At 37.3% G+C, this 24,660-nt stretch overlaps 1 protein-coding gene across 2 annotated transcripts in view; it reads left to right on the top strand.

Moving 5' to 3' along the window:
• The window catches only part of nbeal2 (neurobeachin-like 2), a 105,648-nt gene extending 81,780 nt beyond the window's left edge, over positions 1-23,868 (top strand). For both annotated transcript variants that reach the window (XM_067449035.1, XM_067449034.1), the window contains 20 exons: positions 1,425-1,585; positions 2,546-2,679; positions 2,762-2,869; positions 3,117-3,212; positions 4,150-4,274; positions 4,504-4,644; positions 6,859-6,989; positions 7,072-7,181; positions 7,772-7,889; positions 7,976-8,073; positions 10,775-10,888; positions 11,029-11,115; positions 12,266-12,375; positions 12,813-12,985; positions 13,272-13,366; positions 14,549-14,665; positions 14,778-14,939; positions 17,415-17,563; positions 18,214-18,349; positions 21,420-23,868. In XM_067449035.1, the coding sequence (XP_067305136.1) occupies positions 1,425-1,585; positions 2,546-2,679; positions 2,762-2,869; positions 3,117-3,212; positions 4,150-4,274; positions 4,504-4,644; positions 6,859-6,989; positions 7,072-7,181; positions 7,772-7,889; positions 7,976-8,073; positions 10,775-10,888; positions 11,029-11,115; positions 12,266-12,375; positions 12,813-12,985; positions 13,272-13,366; positions 14,549-14,665; positions 14,778-14,939; positions 17,415-17,563; positions 18,214-18,349; positions 21,420-21,527 (2,473 nt within the window). In that variant the 3' untranslated portion in view covers positions 21,528-23,868. The remainder of the gene's footprint in view (positions 1-1,424; positions 1,586-2,545; positions 2,680-2,761; positions 2,870-3,116; positions 3,213-4,149; positions 4,275-4,503; positions 4,645-6,858; positions 6,990-7,071; positions 7,182-7,771; positions 7,890-7,975; positions 8,074-10,774; positions 10,889-11,028; positions 11,116-12,265; positions 12,376-12,812; positions 12,986-13,271; positions 13,367-14,548; positions 14,666-14,777; positions 14,940-17,414; positions 17,564-18,213; positions 18,350-21,419) is intronic.
• The last annotated feature ends 792 nt before the right edge of the window (positions 23,869-24,660 follow it).

Genomic DNA, 24,660 nt, shown 5'->3' with positions numbered 1-24,660 from the left:
TGATTATATCTTAATAATATAAATAACATAATGTTTAAGCCTGTTACTTAAATATACAGTATATTTTAAAACCAAATATTCTTTGAGTGGCATATTACTTTTCAGTAGCAACATGACACCCAGATTTTAAAATATACTTTATTCATAATAATAATGAGAATAAACCATTCTTACACTGAGTAATAGGTACATCCATTTTATTTATATTTATCTGCACATTATAATATCTTAAAATGTGCTCATCAAATCATGTTTCAGAATCACTAAACTACCGGTAGTTAGTTCTGAATATCAGCATTGTTAAATAAACAAGACGTTAAATGTCCACTATGTAGGATTTTTTTGCAGTAAAATATCTAAAAACTACCAGGCCAGTGTTATATATTTTATTCAGTTGAGTTCTTACAATATTCCAAATGTTTCAAACTATTTGTAAACTGTGAGAAAATTTCTATTTTAATCAAGGAGCCGGGACGTCTGAGGGAGTTGCGTCATATCTGCATTACCCTCGGTTTCCGGTTTTATTTGTCAGAAACGCTTTACTCTTAGCAGTGTGCAACAAGTGTCACAGCAGCCGCTGAGCGAACCACAGAGTAACATCATAACATCATTTTAAACACATTTAAATGTATCTGATATGATAAACAGAGCTGCGTTACCTCATACTCATGAAAAGTGAAAATGGCGCCAGTGTCTGTGTCCCTTCATAATAAAGGTCCTGCTGCTTGCGAGGCGTGTTTGCGTAACAATCGCTCCAGCGGCCGTGCTCAGCTCCTCAACACTCGGTCCTGCTCTGCTTCGTATTACAGTAACGTTAATAATCACATCTATGAACATGATTCCGAGTCCTAGCCCGATTCTTTTCCACCGTCTGTGAGGTGTCCCAAGATTCTGCGCTCAAACTTGGCGTCATCAAACTACACCTTTGTTTTGAATAGGCGACCTCTAGTGGACGGAAAAGTAACATAGTCCAGCTTTAATAATGAGTAACTTGCAGTGCTGTTTGGGTATTATTTATATATTATTATAGTATTTATTAATATATAATTATGTATGTTCAGTTTTTCAATTTTGTTTTGTGCCTTTTCAATTTGTATTAGTTTTTACTAAATATTTAGTTTTAATGTTTATTTAGTCTATTTACCTTTATTTTTATTTCAGTTTTAGCCATTTTTTTAAATCAACTTCACTACTACTACTTATTTTAGTTTCTATTTTTTGGTGTCCAAAACAAAGCCGAAGCAGAATGAACTGTTAAGCGTCTCCAAGTAACAGACAGTTGTGGTGTTTTCTTCCTGAATGAATCAGTGTCAATGAAGGAATCAATCCAGTAATAATTCAGGCTTTTCTGGGACCTGCAGAGTCTTGGGTAGCCGCAAACAACAGTTTTTTTATTGTGATCGAGGGTGTGTGTTATTCCTCAGGGCGGAGGAGGGCGAGGAGGAAAGCCAGAAAGAAAAGCTGGTGCTCTCAGAGGAGTGTGAGCTCATCACTATTGTTGCCGTGGTACCAGGTCGTCTGGAGGTCACAACACACCACCTGTACTTCTACGATGGCAGCAGTGAGAAAGAGGAGACCGAGGAAGGTGAGTCGCAGTGGTGTGTCAGACTGTAACTGCCGTCATATTGCCCATCCTCTTTTCTTTGTCCTGCTGATAAACCTCCATCCATTGTTCGCATGTTTTCTGAAAGAACTTTATGCTGCATTTATTTGATCAAAAATACAGTAAAAACTGTAATATTGTGAAACATTATTACAATTTAAAGTAATTGTTTTGTGTTTTAATCCATTTTAAAATGTCATTTATTCCTGTGATGGCAAATCTGAATTTTCAGCATCATTACTCCAGTCTTCAGTGTCACATAATCCTTCAGAAATCAGTCTATTATGATGATTTGGTGCTCACTTATTATTAATTGTTATTGATGAATAATTCATATTGATGATTGGTAATGGTCTTGTTATTATCAATGTTAAAAAGTAAAACAAATCAGGATTATTTGATTAATATAAATTCAAAATAACAACATTTATTTGAAACTAAAACCTTTTAGAACAGTGTAAATGTCTTTACTTTCACTTTTGATCAGTTTAATGCACCCTTGCTGAATATAAGTATTCATTTCTTAATAATTTTTTTCTTTTTTTCAAGCTTTGAATGGTAGTGTATCACACTTTCCACAAGAATATTGAGCAGCATAAACTGTAACATTATATTGATCATTGGAAAAACTATTTTCTTAAAAGCAGCAAATCAGCATACTATAGAATGATTTCTGAAGGATCATATGAAAAATGAAAAATTCAGCTTTGCCATCACAGAAATAGATTACATTTACAAATATATTAACATTTAAAATTGTATTAATATTTCACAATATTACTATGTTTCCTGTATTTTTGATTAAATAAATGCAGCCTTGGTGAGCATAAGAGACAACTTTCAAACACATTATTGGAAATCATTTATTTCAAACTTTTGACCAGTAGTGCATTTGATAAGATATGATTCATGATTATAATGTGTATGCGTTTGCCCATGCAGGTATTGGGTTTGATTTCAAGAGGTCGTTGTCACAGCTGAGGGAGGTCCACCTGAGGCGATACAACCTGCGGAGATCAGCACTCGAGCTGTTCTTCATTGACCAGGCACACTACTTCATCAACTTCAGGAAGGGGGTGAGTTAGACACATGGAAAACAAGCACTGATGACATTTAATGTCTCTTCATGTTTTTATATTTGCTTGGGTTTTCCCACAGGTGCGGAACAAAGTCTACTCCAGGATCCTGGGTCTCAGGCCGCCCAATCTGTTCTACTTTGGTTCTCGCTCTCCTCAGGAGCTCCTGAAAGCCTCCAACCTGACTCATGTATGTTTTATATGAAAGACGGCTCATAGCACACATTTTTTTCCATTTATGTGAGAGTACATTGAGCCTTGGGGCTTAATGGGAGATGCTGATTGGAATCTGTTTTGCATTGCATCCAGATCCCATTGCTCCCTCTCTCCCATAATTTCCTATTCCCTCTGTATTGTATATGCCAATAAAAAATGTAACAAAAAAACAAAAAAATCATAGCAAACTAATGTTAATTTTCATGTTTGTTCCTTTGCAGAGATGGGTTTGCAGAGAGATCTCCAATTTTGAATATCTAATGCAGCTCAACACCATTGCTGGTCGCACATACAATGATTTATCACAGTATCCAGTGGTGAGTTCTTAAAGAGCTAGCATTGTTTTATTTTTGTTTGTTTTTTTCTTTTCATTTTAATTTCTGTTTTGTTCTGTTTTTTTGTGTGCTTAGTTTCAATTTAAAAACATTTTTTTCGTATAATTTGTTTTGTTGCTTTGCTTTGTTTTGTTTTCTGAACCTCTTGTCCTGTGTAGTGTTGTGAATAAGCTGGAGCTTACCCAGCTTCTCAAGCTGATTTTATTTATGTTTTTTGTTTTTGCAATATATTCAAAATATATGTTTATGTAATACTCTCTTTAATTTTATTCATTTTAATGAAACTGATTTAATTGAATCAATTTAAATGGGTTCTCAGAGCTAGCATTGTTTACATTTTTTTTCTTTTTTCATTTCTGTTCTATTTTGCTTTTTCTTAATTTTTGTTGTTTTTCATTTAGTTTCGTTTTAGTTTTAGTTTTAGTTTTGTTTCATGTGATTTTATTTTCAAGATGATTTTATTTATGTATTTTAAATTTCAGTTTATATATATATATATATATATATATATATATATATATATATATATATATATATATATATATATATATATATATTGTGAGTCTTTTTGATTGATCAATTCTTTAATTTTTGATTGATCGATTAATTTAAAAGAATCAGCTCATATAAGTAATTTGCTTATGAATCAAACAATGTTTGTGCTTCTTGTGTTTATGTTTTGTTTTTTGCATGTAGGAATCTTTTTTTAAATATTTATATAACACGTTATTTATTTTAATTCATTTTAATAACCCTAGATTTAATTTAATCCATTAAAAAGGGTGGTAAATGTACATTTAAAATATACATTTAGCTGAACAATCTAAATGTGCATGACTGAACTTCTAACTTTGTTAATGATTATTGTACTGGTCACACGAGTCTTCTCTTTTCTTCATGTGCATGTGTGTATTCTCAGTTCCCCTGGGTGTTGTGTGACTACACGTCTGCTGAATTGGATCTGGAAGACCCATCGGTTTTCAGAGATCTGTCCAAACCCATTGGTGTTGTCAACTCTCGCCATGCACAGAACGTCAGGGAGAAGTGAGACAGTCTCTCAGTCCTTATTGCAGAATTCTTATTATCAAAGAATGTGAATCACAAAACTAGAAGGATGAATAACAATACCACAAGCTGATTTCTACATGATTCAGAAATAGATTTAAATTTGTAAATTATATTAGTTTGATCTTTCATAAGCAAAAGCAGTGTAATGTAGAATGTTTTATGTTTAGCTGTTGTGTTAAGTGTCTTTTTGTTGTTGTTTGAAAAGGTATGAGAGTTTTGAGGACCCAACAGGCACTATCGATAAGTTCCACTATGGCACACACTACTCTAATGCTGCCGGCGTCATGCACTACATGATCCGAACAGAGCCCTTCACCTCATTACACATCCAGCTCCAGAGCGGCAAGTAAGACACACAGACTCTCTCTCTCTCTCTCTCTCTCTCTCACACACACACACACACACACACACAAACACACACACACACACACACACACACACACACACACACACACACACACACACACACACACCGGTGCAGTCATATTACTGGGCAAATGCTGCACGCTATGGGAAGGGGAGTCCAATCCTGCACCTGGAGGGCCATCATCCAGGAGAGTTTAGCTCAAACACACCTGAACCAGCTAATCAAGGTCTTCAGGATTACTAGACATTTCCAGGAAGGTGTGTTGGGGCAGGTTGAAGCTAAACTCTTCAGGCCCTTCAAGCAGCATTGGACACTCCTGCTCAAGGGTGTGCTTAATTTTGCTTTGGGCCACATTCATGTTTCAGGATTGTTTTTTGTATAACTGAAGACATCTGTACTCAAATGTGTGTGTTTATTCATTCCAAGTATTGTTACCTGAGGGACAAATGGAAATTCAACTTTAAAATTTTAAAGGGGTGGTTGCGTGCTTTTTTCTAGGCTTGGTTGTGTTTATGGGGTGCAGTATAACTCCACACCGCTGTCTCCACTGTCCTTTGAACGGCTTGTTTGCTTCCTGCTTCTGTGAAGCCCATCCCTCAAGGGATCAAAAACGCAATGGTCTTAGATTGGTTAGATGGCCAAATGTAGTTTCATGTATTTTTACTGGTTGAAGTGTCAAGCACAGGTTGTCTGGTAACGCCACGCCCCTTACCATTACGGGCAGAAGTCACATCTGGGGAGTTTAGCAAGGGTTTATGACGTCACCAACCCGGGAAGAAGCTTGTTGTAGTCCAAACCAGCTGTTTTTGTAGTCAATAAACTGCCATTACTTTAAAAGACAATATCTCCGTTTGCATTGAACTTTCAGCGCTGTAACTTTGCAGATACTGTTTATGCTCAAGCAGCAACATTACACACTAACTAAAGTAAAAAAAAACACCCCTTTAAATATATCATTAATATACCATATTATGCCCTATTACATTGCCTTGATTTTGTTTTTGAGATCTTCTAGAATAGGTTTTCATGCTTAAATGTCTAAAAAAAACATTAATTTTTCACATATTTTAAATGTTGGCAGCATGTCTCTTCAAGTCTGTCCGAAGCGCACTGTTTAGTTCCAGTCTCTATGACAACCCCCCCCCCCCCCCTTCTGATTGGTCAGCTGGCCCAGTGTGTTTTGATTGGTCAACCACTTTGAGCGTGTTTTGAAAATGTCACCACTCCTTACCATAACCACAAGTTTCACCCAAGCAGCAACCTCCCGCAGTTTCTGTTGAAGCCATTACGGAAGTAACTTAAACTGCCAGGAATTCATCAACTGGCCACTAGCTCCAGAAGGGAGCAGAATCTCAGTGAGCCCCATGTTAAAAATGCCCAACTTTACAGCAGAAAAAAAACGTGTTTACAGCCTGGTACAAATTGTGGTTGTGGTCTATACGGCTAACTGTGAGGGTGGTGAATTTTTTTTATAACTCAGTCGTTTACATTATATAAAGCCTTAAAGTTCTGTATAATTAAGGGCGTGGCCACTTTGAGTGACAGGCGGATAGCCGTTTATTACGCAATGCGTTACCTAAGCTCCGCACATATCCCGCCACTTTGCCCATTTTCTGTTATCCGGGCATGACGCGCTGGCAAGATGGCAACGGCCAGCTCGTCTCTGCTTTACGCTTCAGAACGGATCCTCGCAATCCTATGGGTGACGTCACGGACACTACGTCCATTTGGTTTCATCACAATCACAACTCAACCAGGCCACGTCCCTTCTTTGTGTGTATGATTTAGGAGGGAATCGTTTGAGGGATATTGTGACGTGTGAGAGAAGTTCCTAGAAGAGAGCCCGAGGACTCATTTTCAGGGAGTTCAGAAACAGTGTTACTGATACAGAGAATAGCACGGACTTTGTAACTTTGCAGAGCTAAAGAAAGTCGAATATGTAAAAAAGGCATAATAGGTCATCTTTAAAAGAAATTGATCATTTAAATGAGTTAAATTAGATGTTTTTTACAGGCCAAAACTGTGTATCCATACAGGAATGTAGATCACCAACATCAAATTGAAAATGTTATAAATATTGTAAAAAATATCGTGTTTGTTTGCACTCCCTACCACTAGGTTGCAGTGTTGTTTACCTGAAGGTTTTTAAGCATATGTCTGGGCTGCTCTCATAGAGATTGTGTTTTTGTTTAGGTTTGATTGTGCCGATAGGCAGTTTCATTCAGTAGCAGCAGCATGGCAGGCGCGGATGGAGAGTCCAGCTGACGTGAAGGAACTCATCCCAGAGTTCTTCTACTTCCCAGAATTCCTGCAGAACATGAACGGTCAGTGAGTCAATGATGAAAAAGCACACTGCCACTGAAATATGTTAAATGGATTTTGAATTGCATCATGTTATGTGTGCAGGTTTTGATCTGGGCTGCTTGCAAATGAATCAGGACATGGTCAATGATGTGTTGCTTCCCCCCTGGGCATCTTCACGTGAAGACTTCATCAGGAAACACAGAAAAGCCTTGGTGTGGGAACTGACACAATGCGTTTCAAAACATACATGCTAAACAAAACTAACACAACTAAACTAAACTAAACTAAAACTAAAAACAAAAAAAAACTAACAAAACAAAACTCTGGAAAAACTGAAGCGATCACTTAACATTGAGAAATCAATGTTAAGTGTTCTCTTCATTTTTTCCAGAGCTGTAAATATAGACAGTTTACTATATCTAAATTATTAAGTGATTCGTTAGACTGATTCAAACTGATGTTGAGTTTGTGAGTCTTTTTGATTGATCAATTCTTACATTTTTAATTGATCGATACATTTAAAAGAATCAGCTCATATAAGTAGTTTTCTTATGAATCGGACAATGTTTGTGCTTTTTGTGTTTATGTTTTGTTTTTTGCATGTAGGAAACAGTTATTATGATAAAACATGTATTTTTAATTAATAACATTCAATTCAGACTGCAATTAACAGTGGCAAAAATATAATATATCTGCCGTGGTGCTGCAGGTTAAAAGGCTTTATGAAAAAATGCTTTTTAAATATGCACACTATTTTGTTCTTCATCTGACACACTCTCCTTGTGTATCTGTGTGTTTAAAGGAGAGTGAGCATGTGTCTGCTCACCTGCATAAGTGGATAGATCTCATATTCGGGTTTAAGCAGCGAGGACCTGAAGCAGTGGAGGCTCTTAATGTCTTCTACTACTGCACTTATGAGGGTAAGAGGCCTCTTAAGAGTTCTTATTAGTTTAAACATGTTTCTGCATGGAAAGTATGACTGATTGGTGTGTTTTTTGGCTGTCAGGTGCGGTGGACCTGGACGCCATAGCTAATGAGACCGAGCGCAAGGCCCTGGAAGGCATCATCAGCAACTTTGGCCAAACGCCCTGTCAGCTTCTCAAGGTGGGACATCAGACAGATGTTTCCATCTCTAGTCAGCATAAACTTAATCTCCCAGTCTAAACAGTTATTTTTATTACTTTTAGATTTTTATATTACTTTTAGAGTTTTTAGTAATATTTTGAATTGCCTTTTGGTTTTATATTTTCATTTTTTATTTAAATTTTTGTTTAATTGTTTCTTAGAATTTTGTATTGTGCTTTTAGGCATTTTATTAGATCTTCGGTCATCTTCGGTCAAAAATGACCGAAACATTTTACGTTTTGAAATTATAATTTTTTTGCTTCATCAGAATGGGATGACACTTGGTGACTTTTGTCGCATTAGCTATGTGAGCACACAAAAAATCATGGAGATGTTATGTTGGTCAAAAATGACCGACATAGGAAATTAATGGGAAATAAGCAAAAATTCAAAAACTACAGGAATCTTTTGGTGATACAAACCACAAATCAGCCATAATCCAGAAAAAAGTGCACAGCAATGTAGGGGTGACACTCTAAAATATCAAGAGTGCAAAATAGACACATAAATAAAACGCATGATAAAACATATCTGTTAATTTTTGTTACATTTTTATTGAATTTTGATGTTGTATGTTCAAAATGTTCTCCTCTCTGCTCAGGTTTGAATGTAGTAAGATTAATGCAAAAACGGACACTTCAAATCAACATAGAAAAAATCTAAACTTTGACAAAAAGTAGTCTTTGAGAATGTCTAAGTATAAATCCAAACTTAAAACACTATAGAGTTTATAAGCCACTTTATACAATGAAGTTGTGGGAAAGAGTAGTGGAAGCAAGGCTAAGGGGAGAAGTGGACATTTGTGAGCAGCAGTATGGTTTCATACCAAGAAAGAGCATTACAGATGCATTATTAGCTTTGAGAATATTAATGGAGAAGTACAGAGAGGGCCAGAAAGAGCTGCATTGTGTCTTTGTAGATTTGGAGAAAGCATATGACAGAGTGCCAAGAGAAGAGCTGTAGATGAGGAGGGCTGGAGTGGCAGAGAAGTATGTTAGAATGGTCCAGGATATGTATGAGAGCAGTAGGACAGTGGTAAGGTGTGCCGTAGGTGAGACAGAGGACTTCACGCTGAAGGTGGGACTGCATCAAGGATCGGCTCTGAGTCCCTTCTTGTTTGCGGTGGTGATGGACAGGTTGAAAGATGAGGTCAGACGGGTCAGAACACTATGATGTTTGCGGATGTGATCTGTAGTGAGAGCAGGGAGCAGGTGGAGGAAAGTCTAAAGAGGTGAAGGTTTGCGCTGGAGAGAAGAGGAATGAAGGTTAGTCGCAGCAAGACTGAATACATGTGTGTGAATGAGAAGGAACCAAGTGGAACAGTGAGGTTACAGGGAGAAGAGGTAAAGAAGCTGCAGGATTTTAAGTACTTAGGGTCAACAGTCCAGAAATATAAAGAGTGTGGAAAAGAGGTGAAGAAGCATGTGCAGGCAGGTTGGAATGGGTGGAGAAAGGTGTCAGGTCTGTTGTGTGATAAAAGTGTGAATGCAAGAATGAAAAGAAAGGTGTACAGGACAGTAGTGAGACCAGCAATGTCTTATGGTTTGGAGACAGTTGCACTGAGGAAAAGACAGGAGGAAGAGCTAGAGGTAGCAGAGCTGAAGATGTTGAGGTTCTCTTTGGGAGTGATGAGGATGGATAGGATCAGGAATGAGTACATCAGAGGGACAACACATGTGAGATGTTTTGGAGACAGTTAGAGAGGCCAGGTTGAGATGGTTTGGACATGTTCAGAGGAGAGAGAGAGTGAATGTATCGATAAAAGGATGCTGAGGTTAGAGCTGCCAGGCAGGAGGTCAAGAGGAAGACCAAAGAGGAGGTTTATGGATGTAGTGAAGGAGGATATGAAGGTAGTCGGTCTGAGAGAATAGGATAGAGAGGATAGGACTAGATGGAGGCAGATGATTCGCTGTGGCGACCTCTGAAGGGAACAGCCAAAAGAAAAAGAAGAAGAAGAAGAAAATATAGAGTTATATAGAAATCTAGTGGTCATAACAGGGCATTTCATCGGTTTTTCTTTTTTTTACTCCCAGCAGATGGCACTAATCTACCGTTTTAATTGAAAAATAATTAAAAAATATATTAAGATTATTTATTTATTTTTCAATTGGTAAAAATAGCTAATAAAAATGTATAACTATTGCATAGTATCATAAAAAACTCTAAAAATTCTAAATAATAATAATAAAAAATTATTATTGAACTAAAATAAATTACATTGTTTTTTCTGTGGGGGGTACATTTTAAGCCTTTGGTCACTTTTGATTGCGAAGAGGACAAGTGTGATCCTTAAACGAAGAGGACCAGAGGGTTAAATATTACTATATAAAGGTTTAATCTATTTTAATTTCAGTTTTTGTGTTTTCATTTCGCCATTTCAGTGCTTAAACTTATTTTCATCCGACATTGGTAACGTTGTATGATAAGGTTCCATTAATTAACTTCAGTTAACTGCATTACTTAATATGAACTAACAATGAAAATATACTTGAAAGCATTTTGTTTTATTTTTAATATCCACAAAGATGTTTTTTTATTATAAATAGTTGATTTTAGTTAAATGGGACCTTATTGTAAAATGTTACTGTAATAATAGTTTTAGTTGGCGATAAAAACTTTGGGCCTGAAGGCATTTGTGTAATGTATTGTGGGCACAAGTGAAACTCTCTGTGTTATTCAGGAGCCACATCCGCCCCGTATGTCAGCAGAGAATGCCTTCAGGCGGCAGGCCCGTCTGGACTTACTACCCCCCAACCTTTTTGATCAGCTCAGTAAACTCCGATCTTTCAAGGAGGTAAGTCCACATTTATCAGTGTTTTATTTCACCTGAATAATGTGCTACAATGGCACATTTTGAGCACTATTTGCTAATAATTTAAGTTTGATTGAAGGAGATTCTTTTGTGAAACTGTGATTTGGGTTGTTTTCGTGTAGGTGGTGAGTGATGGTCTGCCGTTAGTGCAGGCCGTGGTGCCCAGAAATCAAACCCGCTCCTTTATCATCCCAGGTTCTGACATACTGGTAAGATTATTTCACTGTTATGTTCAGTTATTGTGTACTAATATTGGAGTAGGATGAACCAGTCACTTAGACCAGGAGTTGGAGGGGGCAAGTGGGTCCATGGAAGATGCTAGGGCAGTGGTTCTCAACCTAAGGGGCCTGGGTCCATTAGAGCAGTGGTTCTCAAACCTGTCCTGGGGACCCCCAACCAGTACACATTTTACATGTCTCCCTCATCAGACACACCCAATTCAAATCTTAGAGTCTCTACTAATGAGCTGATGATTTGAATCAGGTGTGTTTGATGAGGGAGACATGCAAAATGTGTACTGGTTGGGGGTCCCCAGGACAGGTTTGAGAACCACTGCATTAGAGGGCTCCAGCAAACATCCAAAGGGCCCTGAAGATAACTTAAAATTATGTAAAATAAGACAAAAAAGCATGATTATAAATGTATATTCATTAAGTCTCACCAAGCTCTAAAATATTTTATGGGGTTGAAATTGCAAGTAAAAAATGTTTAAAAAAAGCCTAATGCTGTTAATCAGGAACAACCGAAGCTTTTGAATATTGTTGTGGACAATGATTTAAAAAATGTTCAGAATCATGTTTGGAGTCTATAGATATCATTAAATATGTCCTTCCAAAAAGATTTTTAAAAAACTCAATAATTTAAATTAATTTGCTGTGTATCTAAAAAAGGATTACATGCAGACATATTAGCAATCCTTTTATTTTATTATTATGTGCAAAAACAAATGTAAGTGATCAGTGCATATTAAATATTCCCCAAAAAATAAAAAAATAATAAATAATGCACTATTTTTCATTCTACAAAAAAAAAACATCTGCATTTAGTTAGAATAGTTTGTATTTGTGTTTCTATTGAGTTGTCTGTTGTTTGGCTATCCCCAATTTAAGAACATTTTACTGTCACTTTTGATCAATTGAATGCATACTTGCTGAATAAAACTTGCTTTCAAAAAAAAAAAAGAAGAAGAATCTTATTGACCCCAAACATTTGAACAGTAATATATCTGCCTTTATATATTAGGAAGAGGGTCCCTCACAAATGGTTCATCACATGTGGGGTGCCTTGACATCAATACGTTTGTTGCCAATCAGACCTGCATCTGAATGAGTTTCAAATGGCTTTTGTCTTTTTTTTAAGGTGACAGTGAGTGCTAATGGAATGATAGGCACTCATAGCTGGCTGCCCTATGACAAGAACATAGTTAACTACTTCACCTTCACCAGAGACCCCTCTGTGAGCAACCCGAAGTACGTTTGAACAAGCACATTCAGAATAAACACATTATATAATCATGTGCACAGGCTTTTAGTCACTGATGTCATTCAGTTCTAAGGACGAGGTTTTGTTTAACCAGAAAGTCGTTTTTATGGTGACAACACTGGTCTTTGGACGAATAATCAAAAGCTTTATAGGAGCATATAAACAGAGCAGCTATTTGACATCAAGCTCTGGTGGTTTGGCTGCTTTCATCTCTATGAATGTTCTTCAGTCAAATTGAGCCCTTTGTAGTAAAGGCTAATTTGTTTTGCCAAGCCTTTCCTGTTATTTATGAGTGGTTTGCAAACATGTGTCGAATCTGATGCTTAAACACAACATTGATCTATTTCGAATGTTCTCCCACTGTTCCTGCTGACAAGTTTAGTCACGTTTGTTGGTACTAACCTTTTGTTTGATCTGTTTTTAGGACCCAGCGGTTCCTCAGCGGGCCGTTCTCCCCAGGGGTGGAAATCGGCTCCCAGGTGCTGGTGGTGTCCAGTGACGGGCGTCTGCTGTTCAGCGGGGGGCACTGGGACTGCAGCCTGCGGGTCACTGTGTTAGGCAAGGCCAAGCTGGTGGGCAGGATCTGCCGTCACATAGGTGAGAGCCGTCTGTCCGGGATAGACGTACCGGAATAGTACCAAGCCGTGACGCAGCTGTAGGCATTGGACTGAGCTAGATGGAGTCATTCAGCTAAATCGGAAATAAAATGTGCTGCTCTCAGAAAGGGCAGAGATGTTCGTTGAATATTTTGCTTCTGAAACTGAACAATTAATAACTATCAGCTCCCTCTTGATTTAAACCAATGAGAATATGATTGCATTATGCGTTTGATTATGAATGCACGTCATGCCGGCTAATTAATATGCATTTTTGTGGGATATAGATGTTGTCACATGCCTGGCTTTGGATCTCTGCGGTATCTACCTCATCTCTGGCTCTCGGGACACCACCTGCATGGTGTGGCAGGTCCTACAGCAGGTTTGCTAACACTAAATACTTGTCCTTTAGTGCCAAGTTAGTACACAAATAAAATGATACTAGTCTTTCTTCTGTATCAGAAGAAGCATGTACCAACTCAATTTGATCCAGACCCAGACAGCTGCTTTTGAACGCTTGTGTGGAAGACATCCGTACCGTTGTTTTTTTTTTTTACTTCTTGATCAAAATGTCCATTGCCATTTTATTTGAATGTACACTACCATTCAAAAGTCAAGATTTCATTTTGAAAAGATATTAATACTTTTATTCCAAGGACGCATTAAATTGATCAAAAAATTGTTATATACAATTCTATTACTCATAATTTGTGATGATTATTCATTTTATTACTAATTATTTACTTGAATAATTACTTGAAGCAGTATTTACTTAATTGACATAATTGAAGACTATATTCCTTTGTTTTATTTTTAAATAAAAGTGTGTTTAGTAGCATTTTTTTTTTTTTTTTTTTTTTGCAGTTATCAAGATGTGTTAACTTAGTAATATACAGAATTTTCTTCACTTAATATCCCTATGAGTTACAGTACTGTTCAGAAGTTTGGGGTCTTTTATTTTTAATTATTAAATAAATGATTAATGTATGAAATAAAATACAGCAAGTATGCATTCAATTGATCAAAAGTGACAGTAAAGGCGTTTAATAATTTTACAAAATATTTCTATTTCAAATAAATTCTGTTTTTTTTTTTATTCATCAAAGAATCCTAAAAACAATGTATGATGGTTACCATAAACATATACATATATTAAGCAACACAACTGTTTTCAATTTTGATAATAATAAGAAATGAGCACCCAATCAGCATATTAAAATGATTTATGAAAGTATCATATGACACTGAATACTGAGCATTCAGCTTTGCCATCACATTTCAAAATATATTCAGAAAACAGGTCATTTAAATTTTAATAATATTCACAATATTTTTTCACAATATTGCTGTTTTTACTGTATTTTTTGTATCAAATAAATGCAGCCTTGGTGGACATTAAAAAATGTACTGACTTCAATGCTTTGAAAGTTAATGTATATAATAATAGTCCGAACTACAGCATGATAATATATATATATATATATAGTTTGAATTATATATACTAGTTATGAATATGTATGAATATAACTGATTAAATCTGAATATATTCTTTGATTACCTGTAGGGTGGTTTCTCTAGCGGTTTGTCTCCACGGCCCGTGCAGGTGCTCTGTGGACATGATCAAGAGGTCACGTGTGTCGCCATCAGCACCGAGTTAGATATGGCAATCTCAGGGTCAAAGGTCAGTTTAAATCAGGCCATTTCTAAAGCGTCCCTTTAGCAGTTGAGCTTCATTGCATTGCCATCAGGGTTGATGAGTTCTCTCTCCCTTGCTGTCTTTGTCTCTTGCTCAGGATGGCACAGTAATCATGCACAGTGTGCGTCGTGGACAGTACCTGCGGACCCTGAGACCACCGTGTGAGAGCTGCGTTCCTGCCCCAGTGGCACAGCTGGAGGTCGGTATGGAGGGGCACATAGTGGCACAGACAGTCATGGAGGGCCGCACGCCTGGAAAGGTGACGATTGACTGCAGACTAAAAAAAAAATGTTAATAGAAACAAAACTTCACTGTCAGGTGGAAACCTCATATCTACCTTTCTTGTCTTTTTTTCCCCTTCATAATTCATACCCATTGGTCATTCTTTATGTCTGTCTGTTAGTTTTGCAAATATCTTAAGTGACAAGAATTAAAAAGAGCTTGTGACTAAACCTCGTAGCCCCATTGGATCCTCAAACTGTCAGTCTCTGCTTGTTGGCAATGCAAGGGTAAATAAAGTACTGGTTCTCTGAATAAGTTTATTGTTTCTTTTACACAAGCATTTGTCGAAAAGTCATAGTCAATACTGCCGTAAATAGCCACTTCAAATAGAATTTTTGCCAATGACAGAAAAACTGAGCGCCTACATAACAGCATAACACACAGTCAACTTTATAAGCTGTAAGTTTATGAAAACATAATGCGATGCACTTACTGCCTTAGATGCGCCGTTCTAAAATTCACCTAAATTCACTAGTCAATAACCTCATAACTCCATTTGAGCTTGATTTTGGTCAAATGTTAATAATATGATGACATATACAAGTGTCCGGCCATATATAGAGCCACAATATCAACTTTGAAAGCACAGTGTTCAATTATTTAAAAGAAAAAAATTTACGTTTTTTCAATTTCCTGAAATGTAGCATTTTTTGAGATGCAAAGTTGCCAACCGACAGCGACAAAATAGTTATTGTGAGAGTGGAAATTAATATATTGTAAAAATGCTAATAAAAAAATACACAGATCAGACATAACATTATGAGCACCTTCCTAATATTGTGTTGGTCCCCTTTTTGCTGCCAAAACAGCTCTGACCCATCGAGGCATACACTCCGCTAGACCCCTGAAGGTGTGCTGTGGTATCTGCCACCAAGATGTTTCCAGCAGATACTTTAGCTCCTGTAAGTTGAGGTGGAGCCTCCATGGATCTGACTTTTTTGTTCAGCACAACCCACAGATGCTCAATTGAGATCCGGGGAATTTGAAGGTCAAGTCAACACACATTGTTGTGGTCCTCAAACCATTCCTGAACTATTTTTGATTTTGGCTGGGCACATTATCCTGCTGATAGAGGCCACAGCCACTAGGGAATACAGTTTCTACCCCAAAAAACTCAGGAGGCGAGAATAACATTTGAATAAGATTTAATTACATTTTTTTACAATGAGTATCATAAATGAAATGATACAATTCTTTGGCGTAGGCCCTGTCCATAGTCCGAATCTGGAGGGTACGGATGCTTGCAGTTCATGCCTGAAGATGAAGGCAGGAGTGGAGCCTACCCCCTGATGTATGGACAGGGACTGACCTGGTGGTGGTGGGGAGGATGGGGTGAACGCTGGCGTCAGTATCTGCGAATGTAGTAATAGGTGTAGTAGATGTAGTAATATAATTGGCTAGATAGATAATTAATGAATGACATTAAATAGGAGTCTAGAACGCTAGATCTTCCATTTCTATGATAGGGTGTACATGGTCTGCAACAATGCTTAGGTAGGTGGTACGTGTCAAAGTTACATCCACATGGATGGCAGGACCCAAGGTTTACCAGTAGAACATTGCCCGAAGCATCACACTGCCTATGCTGGCTTGCCTTCTTCCCATTGTGCATCCTGGTACCATGTGTTCCTCAGGAAAGTGACACACCTGGCCATTGACGTGATGAATTAAGAAAATGTGATTCATCAGACCAGGCCACCTTCTTCCATTGCTCCGTGGTCCAGTTCTGATGCTCACATGCCCATTTTTTTTGGCACTTTCGGTGGTGGACAGGGGTCAGCATGGGCACCCTGACCGGTCTGTGGCTATGCAGCTCCATAAGCAAAAAGAAAAAGCGATGCACTGTGTATTCTGACAGCTTTCTATTAGAACTAGAATTAAGTTCCTGAGCATTTTGAGCTACAGTAGCTCTCTGTTTGATTGGACCACACATGCCAGCTTTCACTCCCCATGTGCATCAATGAGCCTTGGCAGCTCGTGACCCTGTTGTCGGTTCACCACTGTTCCTTCCTTGGACCACTTTTGATAGATACTGTCCACTGCTGACCGGGAACAGAGCTGCAGTTTTGGAGACGATCTGACCCAGTCGTCTAGCCATCACAATTTGTCAGTTAGTCAGATTTGCTAAAATCCTTACGCTTGCTAATTTTTCCTGCTTCTAACACGTCAACTTTGATGATGAAATGTTCACTTGCTGCCTAATATATCCCACCCACTAACAGGTGCCGTGATGAAGAGATAATCGGTGTTATTCACTTCACCTTTCATAATGTTATGCCTAATTGGTGTAAATTATAAACAAAAAAATTATAATATTGTTTTTGTATGTAGGTCCATTAATGCAATGCTTCTCAAACCTGTTCTGGAGAAATGTTTTTTTTAATTTTTATTTTATTTTATTTTTTACTGTTACATTGTTTTTTTTTTCTTTTTGTTTTTTTTCTGTCTGTAGGATAAGTATGCACTGCACGTTTATTCTGTAAATGGCTCTCTCTTGGCATCTGAGACCTTGGATGAGAAGATTTCAGCTTTGCACCTGGTGCCTGACTACCTCATCGTGGGCACACAACTGGGGAACCTTCACATTCGAGACTTGTACAGGTAAACACACCTCTAACAGTTATTGTACACTAATAACACTTTCGTTCAAAAGTTTGGGGTCAGTATTTTTTTTATTGAAATTGATACTTTTATTCAGCAAGGACACTTTAAATTGACCAAAGACTTTTTAAAAAAGCTTTTTACATTGTTACCAATCAATTTATTTCAAATAAAAAAAAATATTCATCAAAGAATCCTGAAAAAAAATCTGTCACAGTTTCCACACAATATTAAGCTGTTTTCAACAAATGTTTCTTGAGCATCAAATCACCATATTAGAATGATTTCTGAAGGATCATGTGAGACTGAAGACTGGAGTAATAATGCTGAAAAATGTCAATTGAAAAATATTAAGATAAAAAAAACAGTTAAGTAAATTATATTTTACTGTATTGGTGATCAAATAAATGCAGCCTGTGTGAGCATAACATATAAAATGTTAATCCTACCGACCCCAAACTTTTTAATCATAGTGTAGGCGTACAGCTTGAGCTTCCCAGTTCAGCACAACCTGTTTGATCTTTTTTATTTTTTTCATTGTAGAAGCATTCTTAAATCCTTTTGTGTCATCACATTAAATCTTCAGCAGCTGGGTTCATGTTTACTTCTCATTCCCAAGTCTCTCTTTCTGTGTCTTTGTGTGTGTGTAGCTTAAATCTGGCCGTGGCGCCCTTGACCCTGAAGGTCCCTGTGCGCTGTGTGTCTGTCACGAAAGAGAGCAGTCATATCCTGGTGGGCCTAGAGGATGGTAAACTGATTGTGGTGGGAGCAGGAAAACCGGAAGAGGTGAGTGACTTTGAAGGGGTCTGTATGTGGAAGGGTTTGCCATTAAGCTTTTACTGATTGCAATCAAATACATGCTACTCATTAAAGGAGTGACCAATCAATCAAATCACCAGATTCTGTGAGGTTGTAGTGTTAGCATAATGTTGACAGGCACAGTTTACTGTTACATTCAAATGTTTGGAGTTGGATTTCCGTATGTGTTTTGTGCTCTTTTGAGTCCCAGTCTATATTAGGTGGCCTTAAACACTATGTACTTACATCAAAAATTAAGTATGATGTGCTTATTGTGTCCATATTGTATTGTAAAACACTTTTGATGATATTGAGGTGGGATACAAGTCAAGTTGGGGACAGGTGTAGTGGTATGGGTCAGTTTAAGGGTAAAGTTAGGGACAGGTGTGGTGGTATGGGTCAGTTTAAGGGTAAAGTTAGGGACAGGTGTGGTGGTATGGGTCAGTTTAAGGGTAGAGTTAGGGACAGGTGTGGTGGTATGGGTCAGTTTAAGGGTAAAGTTAGGGACAGGTGTGGTTGTATGGGTCAGTTTAAGGGTAAGGTTAGGGACAGGTGTGGTGGTATGGGTCAGTTTAAGGGTAAAGTTAGGGACAGGTGTGGTGGTATGGGTCAGTTAAGGGTATAGGTAACATGCAGGTAATTTCTTTAATGTTATATATATATATATGTATATATATATATATATATATATACAGGTCCTTCTCAAAAAATAGCATATTGTGATAAAGTTCATTATTTTCCATTATGTAATGATAAAAATTAAACTTTCATATATGTTAGATTCATTGCACACCAACTGAAATATTTCAGGTCTTTTATTGTTTTAATACTGATGATTTTGGCATACAGCTCATGATAACCCAAAATTCCTATCTCAAAAAATTAGCAAATTTCATCTGACCAATAAAAAAAAAAAAATTTAATACAAAAAAAAGTCAACCTTCAAATAATTATGTTCAGTTATGCACTCAATACCTGCTTCAATGCGGCGTGGCATGAAGGCAATCAGCCTGTGGCACTGCTGAGGTGTTATGGAGGCCCAGGATGCTTCGATAGCGGCCTTAAGCTAGATCCAGAGTGTTGGGTCTTGCGTCTCTCAACTTTCTCTTCACAATATCCCACAGATTCTCTATGGGGTTCAGGTCAGGAGAGTTGGCAGGCCAATTGAGCACAGTAATACCATGGTCAGTAAACCATTTACCAGTGGTTTTGGCACTGTGAGCAGGTGCCAGGTCGTGCTGAAAAACAAAATCTTCATCTCCATAAAGCTTTTCAGCAGATGAAAGCATGAAGTGCTCCAAAATCTCCTGATAGCTAGCTGCATTGACCCTGCCCTTGATAAAACACAGTGGACCAACACCAGCAGCTGACATGGCACCCCAGACCATCACTGACTGTGGGTACTTGACACTGGACTTCAGGCATTTTGGCATTTCCTTCTCCCCAGTCTTCCTCCAGACTCTGGCACCTTGATTTCCGAATTACATGCAAAATTTGCTTTTATCCAAAAAAAGTACTGTGGACCACTGAGCAACAGTCCAGTGCTGCTTCTCTGTAGCCCAAAGTGTCTTGGCCTGGGGAATGCGGCACCTGTAGCCCATTTCCTGCACACGCCTTTGCACGGTGACTCTGGATGTTTCTACTCCAGACTCAGTCCACTGCCTCCACAGGTCCCCCAAGGTCTGGAATCGGCCCTTCTCCACAATCTTCCTCAGGGTCCGGTCACCTTCTCATTGTGCAGCGTGTTTTGCCACACTTTTTCTTTCCCACAGACTTCCCACTGAGGTGCCTTGATACAGCACTCTGGGAACAGCCTATTCGTTCAGAAATTTCTTTCTGTGTCTTACCCTCTCGCTTGAGGGTGTCAATGATGGCCTTCTGGACAGCAGTCAGGTCGGCAGTCTTACCCATGATTGCGGTTTTGAGTAATGAACCAGGCTGGGGTTTTTTAAAAGCCTCAGGAATCTTTTGCAGGTGTTTAGAGTTAACTAGTTGATTCAGATGATTAGGTTAATGGCTCGTTTAGAGAACCTTTTCATGATATGCTAATTTTTTGAGTTTTGGGTTTTCATGAGCTGTATGCCAAAATCATCAGTATTAAAACAATAAAAGACCTGAAATATTTCATCTGGTGTACAATGAATCTAAAATATATGAAAGTTTAATTTTTATCATTACATTCTGGAAAATAATGAACTTTATCACAATATGCTAATTTTTTGAGAAGGACCGGCATATGTATATATATATATATATATATATATATATATATATATATATATATATATATATATATATATATATATATATATATATATATGTATATTAGGGATGGCACAATCCTCAATATAATATTGAGCCGTACGGCACGGTTCAATATGCGCTTTTGAATTGCGCTTTTTTTCTTTTCGGTTTTGCATTTAATTAATTAGCTATTTCTATTTGTCTTCGTTTGAAATATTTATCTTTGTTTATTTCGCTCTGTTTGAGTGTGCCTGTGTGTCTACATGCTGATATGAGCAAATATCCAATCATATGCACTAAAGATAGGGGGTGTTTAGCCGCGTTTTAAAGCCTTGCTGGTTAAACATTCCATTCGCGTTTTACATGCACTGAACGTGCGCGCCTGTCAGACACGTGATTACTGGAATAAGTAGTCTTACTGTGCTAATACTGTCAAAAACAACATATATAAACACAGTCGGTTATGTCTAAAGTGAAAGTAAAATCAGCTTAGACTAGTAATTGTGAATGTTTTTCCTTAAAGGGACAGTACACCTCTGAAATGATAGAAGTATTGGAGGTATTAAAAGAAAAAAAATCACTCACTGGTCTTGAATAAATAATAATAATACAGTAGCTTTCAATCAATGTATATTGATTATTATTATTTTATATTGTGTGTGTAAATGTATGTATGTATATATATATATATATATATATATATATATATATATATATATATATATATATATTATATATATATATATTTTTTTTTTTTTTTTTTTATGGTGTACTAGACAAAATTATTCAAAATCTTTCCTTTGTCTTAATTCAGGTACGATCAGGGCAGTTTTCCCGCCGACTGTTTCGCTCCACACGCAGAATATCCCAGGTGTCCTCAGGAGAGACCGAATACAACCCCGTTGAGCCTGATAGTAAATGAGCCCCACGTGCCTTCGGCAAAACCTTTGCCTCCACAAGAGACGATAGCGTCACCAATCCTGCAGCGCCCGTCTGGTTTCCTGCAGTTCCAAAACAAGAGAGAATGGGGACAAGAGAGCATAAAGGGAACAGTTGTGAACATCCAAACATGCACTTTTTATGAAAAAGGAACATTCTTCTCGATAATGTAATGATTTATACTGCTTTTAACAAACAGACATTCCAAAGATTTTTGATCAGGCGAATCAGGAGGTCGTCTGCAAGCTTTTTGAGCATTGACGGCTGAGACTGAACTTTTTAAAAGCAGTATGTTCTGTCCTGTGAATCACAGACTGGTCTGGAGCCTGAGGCACTGTAGCTCAGCGTGATGGACTTAGTCTCTGTCACTGAGTGACAAACCGCAATCACCTGAGCCGTTTAGTAGTATAGTAGATCTTCCTATGCTGATTTCTGCTTTTGCTTTGCTGATCACGGTCAGCGCAGCCACACTGGTACTCCATTTTACACTTGAAAACCTTCTTATATTGAGCAATGTAATCTATCAATTTTCTCATGGGACATGCATCAACAGAGAAATTTTATCTCTGCGTTTGTGTGTGGGTGTTTGTATTGCTTTGCACGGTTACTTGCAGATGTTCTGTATAATGTAATAATTTATGTGACGCTTAAATTAGAACAAGATCCTTTCACTGACGATGTGATGCGCTTTGAGCCCTACTTAGTTTTGAGACTTGATTCAGTACCTCTGGTGCCTTAAAACAGGGAAACAATAGAAATGTTCATAAGTACTGTCAATTGATTTAAAAAAAAAAAACTGATCACACATTTTTCTGTCTGTAAGTAATCATGAATAATTTATTTATATTTGAAATTAGTTATTATAGTCATTCAACACAATGGACAATTAAAAGCCATGTCAATTGGCTATTTTAATAGGTTTTTAAAAAATAAAATAAAAAACAATTGCCTTGGCACACAAACTAGTTTTTTTTTTTTTTTTTTTTTTTTTGGATGATTTAACCATATATTTTAATAAATACTTTTGACACCAATGCAAAATTTCCAGAGTGAAATTTCATATTCATTGATTACAATTTTTATACCACAAAAGCCTAACTATTCTAAAGTTCGAACATTTTTAAAGAACAGTTAGTAATAAAATAAGGACAAATAAACCAATAACATATTTAAGAATTGTCTTTTGTTCCAATTAAAGTTAATGGAGTCCAAAAATCACATATATTCTTCAAAAGATCATCTTTTGTGATGCATTAAAGAAAGCTGTTATGGTTTAGGAACAACATGACGATGAATAAGTGATCACATGGTTTTAATTTGGGGGTGAACGATCACTTTTTTCCATTAGGTCCTGCTGATAAAAATTATGATTTTCTCCATACTCGCACTGGGTAAGTCTTTCATATCCTGTTAGATGTTATAAAAAGGAAGTGCCTTTCCTGTCAGTGCACTGAGGGATTCGCACAGCCATCACAAAAATCTTAAATGTTAAAAAGACAATGACTTGTTTGTTCTTCCACTGCAGCGCTTTCTAAAATGGGCATAAATTGCACTTGATATGAAATGCTTTTGGCTTCTTTTCACATATTGTTGTGATATGGGTTCAGAGCCTTGTGCTGGGTATCCTTGTGCTGCACTTCAAATCTCATTTACACAAAAATCTAAATCTCAATTGAACTTCGCAAAGTGCCTCAACTGTGTTCCTCACTGTAATTATTAAACTATTTGTAATATGTGAAACATATGCCAGCTAGTCTTAATTGTCCTGTGAATGTGTATGTTGGCTGGGGCCACAATTCTGTCAATGTTACCATTGGAATGTTTTTGTCTAGATGTTTTGGTTTTTTCTTGACGCACTGAATACTTTGAAGGCTGTGCTGTGTGAGTGGTGTCTGTGAGACACATGGGTATTCGTCCCTACTGAGAGAGTAGAGGACACATCTTGCTGGCTTCTCTGGGATGGTTGCGTTAAATCTTTTTCTCTGTGCTGGATAGTAAAGACAGCAGAGACAAAGAGAAGCACTGAGCACAACAGCCAGCAGTTATACACACTGTTAAGGGTTTGTTTTTTTGTTTTTTTCAGTATTTACTCATTTGTATTGTTCTAAACTCATATGACTTTTTTTCTTCAGTGGAATAAAATTGTACTGATTGTTCTTTTAGAACGAAAATGACTGAGAACTGAGTCTTTCAAACTTCAAATAGGACACAAAAGCACCATAAAAGTTGTCCATACCACTTGCACAATATATTTTCTGTTTTCTGAAGTCAATGTTTTGTGTGATCGACAAATATTTAAGGTGTTTTTCACAGAAAATCTTCCTTTCTGTGTGACCAGAGCACAAAAAACAAATCATTCAGGCTTTGTCAACTGAATCATCAAAAAAATGTAAAAAAATGTTTCTGTAAAAAAATTAAGGGTCCTTATTGGCATCGATGGTTTCATGTAGAACCTTTTAACATCCATGAACCTTTCGATTCCAAATAGGTTCTTGATTTATAAAAATGTTCTCTAAAAGAAAAAAATTGGTTCCCTTTCAGTCAGTACACTACGAGTTACGTCAGTTACTGATGAGTGAAACCCCCATTTTATCAGTAACTGACGATAACAATAACTAACTGTCAACATCACTGACTTACTAGGATCTCAATACGCTGGTGACGTCGATGTAAAATCTCCATTCCTTTAAGGGTTACATACGCATCCAAGACATTCCCTTTCCGTCAGCCAGAACCGACGTTACGTCGGTGATATCGATGTAACGTCTCTGTTCCCTCTTTAAGGGAACGAGAGTTACATACGTAACCGAGACATTCCCCTTCAGTTGGCCATGTTCGCCCATTGTGTTACAGACGTACAGTGGGGCAAAAAAGTATTTAGTCAGCCACCAATTGTGCAAGTTTTCTCACTTAAAAAGATGAAAGAAGCCTGTAATTTTTCATCATAGGTACACTTCAACTATGAGAGATAGAATGAAGGGGGGAAATCCAGAAAATCACTGTCTGATTTTTGAAGAATTTATTTGCACATTGTGGTGGAAAATAACTTTTTGGTCAATAACAAAAGTTCATCTCAATACTTTGTTGTATACCCTTTGTTGGCAATGACAGAGTTC

Source organism: Pseudorasbora parva, chromosome 7 (assembly GCF_024679245.1).
Source record: "Pseudorasbora parva isolate DD20220531a chromosome 7, ASM2467924v1, whole genome shotgun sequence".
In the NCBI taxonomy this organism is placed as follows: domain Eukaryota; kingdom Metazoa; phylum Chordata; class Actinopteri; order Cypriniformes; family Gobionidae; genus Pseudorasbora; species Pseudorasbora parva.
Note: the sequence above shows the minus strand (reverse complement) of the source record. Positions and strands in the feature narration are given on the sequence as shown.